Source organism: Bufo bufo, chromosome 3 (assembly GCF_905171765.1).
Source record: "Bufo bufo chromosome 3, aBufBuf1.1, whole genome shotgun sequence".
In the NCBI taxonomy this organism is placed as follows: Eukaryota; Metazoa; Chordata; class Amphibia; order Anura; family Bufonidae; genus Bufo; species Bufo bufo.
The window spans coordinates 259421122-259431798 of record NC_053391.1 but is presented as its reverse complement, the minus strand read 5'-3'; the positions used below and the strand labels follow the sequence as shown (position 1 = coordinate 259431798).

General features: G+C 41.7%; 1 protein-coding gene across 1 annotated transcript in view; it reads left to right on the top strand.

The window, feature by feature from the left end:
* Nucleotides 1–607: 607 nt before the first annotated feature.
* FMOD (fibromodulin) overlaps nucleotides 608–10677 on the top strand; it is a 71624-nt gene continuing 61554 nt past the window's right edge. The window contains exons 1-2 of the mRNA XM_040421884.1: nucleotides 608–939; nucleotides 1401–2343. Coding sequence (XP_040277818.1) covers nucleotides 1410–2343 — 934 coding nt within the window. The 5' untranslated portion in view covers nucleotides 608–939; nucleotides 1401–1409. The remainder of the gene's footprint in view (nucleotides 940–1400; nucleotides 2344–10677) is intronic.

Below are 10677 nucleotides of genomic sequence, written 5' to 3'. Positions count from 1 at the left end.
GGAGAATGGGTAGCAGAAACATAAAACATGCTGGAGGCTTCATGAGAACAATGAGAATTCAGAGAGTTGCATGGTTTTCTTTATTTCAAAGTGGTAATAGGTCCTCTTTAAATTATTTGGGGGTCTTGATATTTTTTGTTAAAAATGGATAAGCATAGCCATGACTTGGTTAGGACAGAAGCCACATTTCTAATGTGAGCAAAGCCAAAATTTGCTACAGTGCCTCTGGTGTAGTGAATAATGGGCCCATACTGTAAGTGACAGCAGTCTTGAAAAAAGCAAAAGAAATTCATAATAAATGTGTCACTTTTTAGAAAATAATTTTGACTTCATATTATAAAAGTGAAATTGGAAAAATAGTGGTAAAAGTTCAAAAGGCTGCAGCAGAGTCCTTGCTACTGACTAAACAGTATAAGCAAACTTTGGCATGCAGGCATTTTAAGAGGGCCTTATTGCATGAGAATAACTTTGGCAGAACAGTTAAGGGCAGGATACAAGGAGGAGCTATACAGAAGTTACAACTGAAGGTTGTAATTGGCAAGAGACTGAGGAAAACTTCCATTTTCATCCCAGGTCTCAATTTCCATAAACACCTCATAAGAACACAGGGAAGGAGCTCATCAGAAAAGAGAGAGAGAGAAAGAGAGACGGTAAGGGAAAAGAGAATGCAGTTAAGTGAGAGGGGAAACATTTATATTTTACTAGGCAGAAAATAGTGTGGAGGGGAGACCAGGGGGTTACAAAGAAGAAAAAAAGAAATTTGCTTGGTGACCTGAGAAAGACACATCCTTTTCTTGGACTCATATGCACTACTGTACTCTATTAAGAGCGTACAGTATAAAGCAGTATTTAAATTAAACTCTGCAACGCATTTCAAGACTCAGCTTGCCACACAACCTTCCTGGATATTGGACTGAAGCACCAGAAAGGACACACAAGGTAAATACATTATCGGATATTTAATTAGAATAGAATAATGTGTTTATTGTTTAAATTGCAAGCATCCAAGGTTGTAAATCAATTAGAAGACATGTAGTTACAAATGTATAAGTGTAAGTTATAGTTTAAAGTTGCAGTAAAACACAAAATATTGCTTATGGTCATAAATAGTGTAAATCATGAAAGTAAACATGATACAGTAGGAAGTGCTTAACTCACATTTCTTCAACTACATAAACCACAGTACAAACTTTAAATATGTTATATTAAGTTTGCAAGTCCCACGTATCCTATTGATCTCTACTAATCTCACAGGTAAATTTATATTTGTCTTCTTTACAGTCAGCAGGAAGTATATGCATTCCCAGTTAAAAGCATTGCAAAGTCTCAGTACAATTCTTTATATTCTGAAACACTGTAAGAATGTCTGTGTCAATTAAAGCTTTTCTTTCCTCCCTAAGGTTTCCACAATGAAGTTTCTTGCCATAATTTTTATGGTCTCCCTCTGTGATGTCTCATGGACACAGTATTATGAATATGATTCTCATTGGTGGATTGCTTATTTGCACAGTCAGCAGTACAGTTATGGTCCCTCCTATGGTCCCTCCTATGATTATGATCCAGATCCCCCAAGGCCATCTGTCAGTGACTGTCCACCAGAGTGTGAATGCCCCCCAAGTTTTCCCGCTGCTTTGTATTGTGATGGGCGCAACCTGAAATATTTACCTTATGTTCCTTCTCGCATTAAATATGCCTATTTCCAGAACAACCAAATTACTGCTATTCCAGATGGTGCATTTGATAATGCCACTGGACTGGTGTGGCTGGCTCTGCATGGGAATCAGATTTTAAGTGATAAAGTTGGCAGAAAGATTTTCTCCAAGCTTCGGGGGTTGGAGAGACTTTATATGCAAAACAATAATTTGACCCGCATTCCTAGTGGCTTGCCTCGCTCACTCCGTGAACTACATCTCTCTGCTAATCAAATAAACCGGGTTCCTGCTAATGCCTTGGAAGGTTTGGAAAATCTAACTGCTCTGTATCTTCATGAAAACCAGATTCAAGATGTGGGACACTCAATGAGAGGTCTGAAGTCTTTGGTGCATTTGGACCTTAGCAACAATCAGCTTCGTAAACTACCAGATTCCCTTCCAGACTCTATTGAGCAGATATATTTAGAGTACAATCAACTGAGTACTGTATCAAGTGATTACTTCAAGGCTTACCCAAAATTACAATATGTTAGAATATCACATAACAGACTTACTAGTGATGGGTTGCCTGGAAACACATTTAATACCAGTAGCCTTGTGGAGCTAGACCTATCTTATAACCAACTCCACCGTATACCACCAGTTAGTACCAGCTTGCAGCATCTGTACTTGCAAGGGAACCAGATTGCAGGTGAGAAAATGATATGTTGTATATACAATACTTATGACTATGTTTTGCTATGTATATGACTGTGCTTTAACAAAGCTTAAAGGAGTTATCCAAGAAAAAATATTTATGACTTGTCCTTAGAATAGGTCATCAGAATCAAAACGCGGGGGTGTGACATCCGGGATCCCTGCAGATCAGCTGTTAGGGGAGATCATGAGCACTGCAGCCTCGTCCTAGGCCAGTGACATCACTGAACATCGGTCACAGGGTGAGCACAGCGTCTCCCTGAAACAGCTGAGTGGAGGGGATGCTGGGACTTGGACCCCTGCTGATGTGATAATGACAGGGGCGTAACTACCATAGCGGCAGACCATGCGACTGCTATGGGGCCCAGGGCAAGAGGGGGCCCAGTTGGGATCATCCCCTCTTTAACTGGGAGTGAAAACTTGGTCAGGACTCTACCCTCTAAAGGAACAACTTTTAGCAAATGAAGCAGTGGGAAAAATGACCCAAGGGTCAGTGAAAGGGGTTTAGGCCGAAACTCTTCTCTCCTGTGTGGGGGGCCTGTTTTGATCCTTGCTATGGGGCCCTTACTTCTCTATGTATTCCACTGGATAATAATGACCTATCCAGAGGAATTAAGTTCTGGGAATTAGGTCTGGCTAGGTCTGGCTAGGTCTGGCTACTGGCAGCCCCACCATTTGTGTTTCATGGGGCCCTCTTGATGCTATACCAGGTATAGCAGCTGTGTTTGATTTTGCATATCAATTCACTTAAATAGGGCTAAGCTGCACAAAGGCCATGTGGACGATAGATGTAACATCACAGGCCCCAAAGAAGCCACAATGATTGGTTCAACTCTGTAGCTTCTTCCAACAGCTGATTGGTGGGGGTGCCAGGCGTCATATATTGATGACCTATTCTGAGGATAGGTTATCAATATTTACAGATTTACAGACAACTCCTTTGATGCTAAATTTGGGTTAAGTACAGATGTAGAAGCAGAGATAACTCAAAACCTCAAAACTTGAAGGCTTTTCAGAATATTACATGCTTCATTCAAACAAGCACAATGGACCAGATTACTGGTTTTGTCTAAAACGTAAACCTAGGTAATCTAAAGATGCACCACAGTATGCACTATGATAAATTTGGTGTGTGGTCTTACACAAACTATTGGTTGGCTTACTTTACACCAAAATATTGTGTCAACATTTTGGATTATGTTGAAACATCTTTAAGTCAGAGGTCCATATTAAGCTGGAAAATCAAAGCAGGTGATCATTTAGGTGAATTCATTTAATACATTTGTATAATATGAGATATTACATTGTAAGACAAAAATGCACTAAATGGATGCAAAATACAACAGAATTCAGACAATGTTCTTTATACAACGTCTCCAGATTCTTGTTTTTATACTCAGTAACAATTACAGGTTTTTGAATAGATACAGAGGCTCTGATCCACTCTTTTGTCTCTAAAATACATACTATGTGTATTATTTGGTTAGCTTGGGTTCCTTCTGCCAAATGCAATTGTAGCTTGCAGAATGGAGTTCTATTCCATTAATCATATGCATAACATGATTTATAGTATATGGTTGCCTATTTTTCATAAATACTAGTACAGCTCTGATTTTTACACATTTTTGCATTCTGGCATCAGTATCAGTGGGTCATTGAGAGCTGCTAACATTTATAAGTGCCTAAATGTCACAACTTTCATACTTTTTCATCACCAGCATTAACTGGCTGCATTGCTTTTCTACCACATTCTAAGGGCACTGATGCATGGATTTGAGCACGAGTACTAAATACCATTTTGTAGCCGAAGCAATGTGATAGGAGTTGGGTAAAATAAGTTCAATGAAATCTGTTGCGAGAGGCAAAAATTTTAATGGTGCCCCCCTTAAAAAATAGTATGAAAGCATATTATCTCACTGAATATACTGCTCAAATAAATATATACTAGAAGTATATATACTGCACACACACACACACATATATATATATATATACACTGCTCAAAAAAATAAAGGAAACACAAAAATAACACATCCTAGATCTGAGTTAATTAAATATTCTTCTGAAATACTTTGTTCTTTACATAGTTGAATGTGCTGACAACAAAATCACACAAAAATGTAAAAATGGAAATCAAATTTTTCAACCAATGGAGGTCTGGATTTGGAGTCACACTCAAAATTAAAGTGGAAAAACACACTACAGGCTGATCCAACTTTGATGTAATGTCCTTAAAACAAGTCAAAATGAGGCTCAAAAGTGTGTTTGGCCTCCACGTGCCTGTATGACCTCCCTACAACGCCTGTGCATGCTCCTGATGAGGTGGCGGACGGTCTCCTGAGGGATCTCCTCCCAGACCTGGACTAAGGGCTCTTTCACACTTCCGTTGTTCTGTTCCAGTATAGAGTTCCGTCGTCTGGGCTGTATGCCGGGAGAATCCTGATCAGGAGTATCCCAATGCATTCTGAATGGAGAGAAATCCGTTCAGGATGCATCAGGATGTCTTCAGTTCAGGACCGGAACGTTTTTTGGCCGGAGAAAATACTGCAGCATGCTGCGCTTTTTGTTCCGGTCAAAAATCCTGAACACTTGCCGCAAGGCCGGATCCGGAATTAATGTCCATTGAAAGGCATTAATCCGGATCCAGCCTCAAGCGCCCCGGGAGCCATACGGACGGTAAGTATACTGCTCCCCCGCTCCCCACTACTACTATGGCAGCCAGGACTTTAATAGCGTCCTGGGTGCCATAGTAACACTGAACGCATTTTGAAGACGGATCCGTCTTCAAATGCTTTCAGTTCACTTGCGGTGTTACGGATCAGGGGGGCACCTCTGGCAAATGGAGTGCATGACGGATCCGGACAACGCAAGTGTGAAAGAGGCCTAAAGCATCTGCCAACTCCTGGACAGTCTGTGGTGCAATGTGATGTTGGTGGATAGAGCGAGACATGATGTCCCAGATGTGCTCAATTGGATTCAGGTCTGGGGAACGGGCGGGCCAGTCCATAGCATCAATGCCTTCGTCTTGCAGGAACTGCTGACACACTCCAGCCACATGAGGTCTAGCATTGTCTTGGATTAGGAGGAACCCAGGGCCAACCGCACCAGCATATGGTCTCACAAGGGGTCTGAGGATCTCATCTCGGTACCTAATGGCAGTCAGGCTACCTCGGGCGAGCACATGGAGGGCTGTGCGGCCCTCCAAAGAAATGCCACACCATTACTGACCCAATGCCAAACCGGTTATGCTGGAGGATGTTGCAGGCAGCAGAACGTTCTCCACGGCATCTCCAGACTCTGTCACGTCTGTCACATGTGCTCAGTGTGAACCTGCTTACATCTGTGAAGAGCACAGGGCGCCAGTGGCGAATTTGCCAATCTTGGTGTTCTCTGGCAAATGCCAAACGTCCTGCACAGTGTTGGGCTGTAAGCACAACCCCCACCTGTGGACGTCGGGCCCTCATATCACCCTCATGGAGTCTGTTTCTGACCGTTTGAGAAGACACATGCACATTTGTGGCCTGCTGGAGGTCATTTTGCAGGGCTCTGGCAGTGCTCCTCCTGTTCCTCCTTGCACAAAGGCGAAGGTAGCGGTCCTGCTGCTGGGTTGTTGCCCTCCTACGGCCTCCTCCACGTCTCCTGATGTACTGGCCTGTCTCCTGGTAGCGCCTCCATGCTCTGGACACTACGCTGACAGACACAGCAAACCTTTTTGCCACAGCTCGCATTGATGTGCCATCCTGGATAAGCTGCACTACCTGAGCCACTTGTGTGGGTTGTAGACTCCGTCTCATGCTACCACTAGAGTGAAAGCACCGCCAGCATTCAAAAGTGACCAAAACATCAGCCAGGAAGCATAGGAATTAAGTGGTATGTGGTCACCAACTGCAGAACCACTCCTTTATTGGGGGTGTCTTGCTAATTGCTATAATTTCCACCTGTTGTCTATCCCATTTGCACAACAGCATGTGAAATTGATTGTCACTCAGTGTTGCTTCCTAAGTGGACAGTTTGATTTCACAGAAGTGTGATTGATTTGGAGTTACATTGTGTTGTTTAAGTGTTCCCTTCATTTTTTTGAGCAGTGTATATATATATATATATAATATACATATAAATATATACCAGCAGTGATTATACCACACACATAAATATATACCAGCAGGGGATATACCACACAAAAAAAAATATACCAGCAGTGAATACACCACACATAAATATATAACAGCAGTGGATATATACTCAGGAGCATTGATGGCCAGTTCGCCGTGTTCGCCCGCGAACACATGTGAGCTGCCATCTTAAATCACAAGTCCGGCGAGGCACAGGTAAGTCCTTACCTGTGCCTGCGCCGCGAGCCGGTCTGAAACAAATGCAGTCACCCGCAGCAGGCAGTTCCGAGAACAGCACGATGAAGGCCCCCGGTGGCTGTTCTCGGAACTGCCTGCTGCCGGTGACCGCATTTCTTTCAGACCGGCTCGTGGCCCAGGCACAGGTAAGGACTCGCCGGACTTGTGATTTAAGATGGCAGCTCGTATGTGTTTGCGGGCGAACACTGCGAACTGGCCATCACTGCTCAGGAGTGCGATTCAAGTTTTTAACAACACATACTTACATATACATGCGCCATGTATATGCAACACACATACTGTACACATAAATACACCATAAATATGGTACACATACATAAATACACCATATATACACTACACACACATACCACCCAACTTTTAAAAAGCCTAAGGAGCTATACTATCAGCGGAAAGCAAAGAGTGCCACAACAAGTTTTTTTTTAAATGGTAGGCCAGACCTTTAACTCCACCCAATGTCTATCTGTACTTGGTCCAATCCTGCCTAGTCTTCATTGTGCCCCCCCACACAGTAGTGCCAGATCCGTAATGGTTGGGAGGTATGCATATCTAAACAGACTATGTAGACACTGCACTCATATAAATACATCATATATACAATATACACCCATATATGATACACCATAGAGTACATAAATTACACATAGGCTATACTTACAGTAGATATACCTACAGTATATACATTTTATACACATTTGTACCTATCACTAAAGACATTTGCATACACAATTTATTTAGAGATGAGCGCATCTAAACTGACTACTGACAGCAGTGGAATTCGATCAGAACTTCAGGAAAAATTTGATTCGCACTGAAGCCAAATTTCCTCGCGATTCGTGGTAATGAATCGTATTTTTTCCTAAAATGGCTGCTGCAGGTGTAAGGGCATGGAACAAGTAACTCTGGGAAGGCGGGATCACCAATAATGCCATGCATTCAACCAATCAGCAGCCAGCCAGCCCTGTGATGTCACAGTCCAATAAATAGCCTCAGCCATCTTGGATTCTGCCATTTTCCAGTGTGCTTAGTGCATGGACGGTGCCAGAAAAGACTTTATTGTGCACAAAAAACGATCTACAAGTTCAGGGAAAGATTATTCAAGGTGTAGGGAAAGGATAGGGAGGCATCATCCATGCTATAAAAGGAGAACAGGGTGCAATAGGAGAGTGTACAGCCTGGGTAATAAGAACAATCCTATTACATCTTGCTGCACTGACTGGGCACTCAAATTGCCATTATACAGCTCTGTAATTCTATTAAACCGTTCTTGTTATTGGGGTGCTACAGCCATTAACAGGGTTTATTACAAGGAAATATTTATACGTCTTATTTGCCCTTGCGCAGTGCAGTTATTTGTTCTAAAGCATTTTTTGGCTTGTATTAGTAGGAAGAAAAGGCCTTATTAGTAGGGATGAGCGAACCCGAACTGTATAGTTCGGGTTCGTACCGAATTTTGGCGTGTCCGTGACACGGACCCGAACCCGAACATTTTCGTAAAAGTCCGGGTTCGGTGTTCGGCGCTTTTTGGAGCTTTTTGAAAGGCTGCAAAGCAGCCAATCAACAAGCGTCATACTACTTGCCCCAAGAGGCCATCACAGCCATGCCTACTATTGGCATGGCTGTGATTGGCCAGTGCAGCATGTGACCCAGCCTCTATATAAGCTTGGGTCACGTAGCGCTGCACGTCACTCTGCTGTTACAAGTGTAGGGAGAGGTTGCAGCTGCGACGTTAGGGCGAGATTAGGCAGTGATTAACTCCTCCAAAAGACTTCATTCAGTGATCGATCTACAGCTGTGGATCATTGAACTGCTGCTATTCAATTGCTCACTGTTTTTAGGCTGCCCAGAGCGTTTTTCAGTCACTTTTTTCTGGGGTGATTGGCGGCCATTTTGTGGCTTGTGGTGCGCCAGCACAAGCTGCCACCAAGTACATTTAACCATCAATAGTGTGGTTATTTTTTGCTATATCCTACATCAGGGTCAAGCTGTCATCAAGTGCATTTAACCATCAATAGTGTGGTTATTTTTTGGCAATATACTACATCAGGAGCAAGCTGTCATCAAGTGCATTTAACCATCAATAGTGTGGTTATTTTTTGGCCATATACTACATCAGGGGCAAGCTGAGCCTGTCACAAAGTGCATTTAACCATCAATAGTGTGGTTATTTTTTGGCTATATCCTACATCAGGGTCAAGCTGTCATCAAGTGCATTTATCCATCAATAGTGTGGTTATTTTTTGGCCATATACTACATCAGGGGCAAGCTGAGCCTGTCACACAGTGCATTTAACCATCAATAGTGTGGTCATTTTTTGGCTATATCCTACATCAGCGTCAAGCTGAGCCTGTCACAAAGTTATTCTCAATAACTTCACACACACGCTACTGTTCAATTCCAAGTCTAATTCTGTGTGTAAACGTATACCTGTCACCCAGCGCCTAAAAAATAGGCCTCAAATTTATATTCATCCAAATCTGTCATTATTGCTTTAGCTGGTCAAGTTATTTAGTGTCCGTCAAAGCACAGTTTTTGTTCTGGGTTGAAATACAATTCCCAATTTTGCAATTCTCTAAATTAGTGGTTTCTGCTGTATCAGGCCTACTTTAAATCTATCCCTAAAAGGGTATATAAGATTCAAGGTGCAGATAGGGTTATTCTCAATAACTTCACACACACGCTACTGTTCAATTCCAAGTCTAATTCTGTGTGTAAACGTATACCTGTCACCCAGCGCATAAAAAATAGGCCTCACATTTATATTCAAACAAATCTGTCATTATTGCTTTAGCTGGTCAAGTTATTTAGTGTCCGTCAAAGCACAGTTTTTGTTCTGGGTTGAAATACAATTCCCAAAAAAAACTCATTATTTATGGCCCTGATTCTGTAGTTTACAGAAACACCCCATATGTGGTCATAAACTGCTGTACGGGCACACGGCAAGGCGCAGAAGGAAAGGAATGCCATACGGTTTTTGGAAGGCAGATTCTGCTGGACTGGTTTTTTTGACACCATGTCCCATTTGAAGCCCCCTGATGCACCCCCTAGAGTAGAAACTCCCAAAAATTGACCCCATTTTAGAAACTGTGGGATAGGTTGGCAGTTTTGTTGGTACTAGTTTAGGGTACATATGATTTTTGGTTGCTCTATATTACACTTTTTGTGTGGCAAGGTAACAAGAAATAGCTTTTTTGGCACCGATTTTTTTTGGTTATTTACAACATTCATCTGACAGGTTAGATCATGTGGTAATTTTGTAGAGCAGGTTGTCACGGATGCGGCGATACCTAATATGTATACAATTTTTTTTTATTTATGTAAGTTTTACACAATGATTTATTTTTGAAACAAAAAAAATGTTTTAGTGTCTCCATAGTCTAAGAGCCATAGTTTTTTCAGTTTTTGGGCGATTATCTTAAGTAGGGTTTCATTTTTTGTGGGATGAGATGACGGTTTGATTGGCACTATTTTTGGGTGCATATGACTTTTTGATCGCTTGCTATTACACTTTTTGTGATGTAAGATGACAAAAAATTGCTTTTTTACACCGTTTTTATTTTTTTACGGTGGTCACCTGAGGGGTTAGGTCATGTGATATCTTTATAGAGCCGGTCGTTACGGACGTGGCTATACCTAATATGTATACTTTTTTTTATTTATGTAAGTTTTACACAATGATTTCATTTTTTAAACCAAAAAAAATCATGTTTTAGTGTTTCCATAGTCTAAGAGCCATAGTTTTTTCAGTTTTTGGGCGATTATCTTGGGTAGGGTATGATTTTTGCGGGATGAGATAACTGTTTGATTGGTACTATTTTGGCGTACATGTGACTTTTTTGATCACTTTTATTACCTTTTTGGGAAGTAATGTGGGCAAAATGTCAATTTCATCATAGTTTTTTATTTTTTATTTTCATGGCGTTCACCGTTTGGGTAAAGTAACATGACCATTTTATAG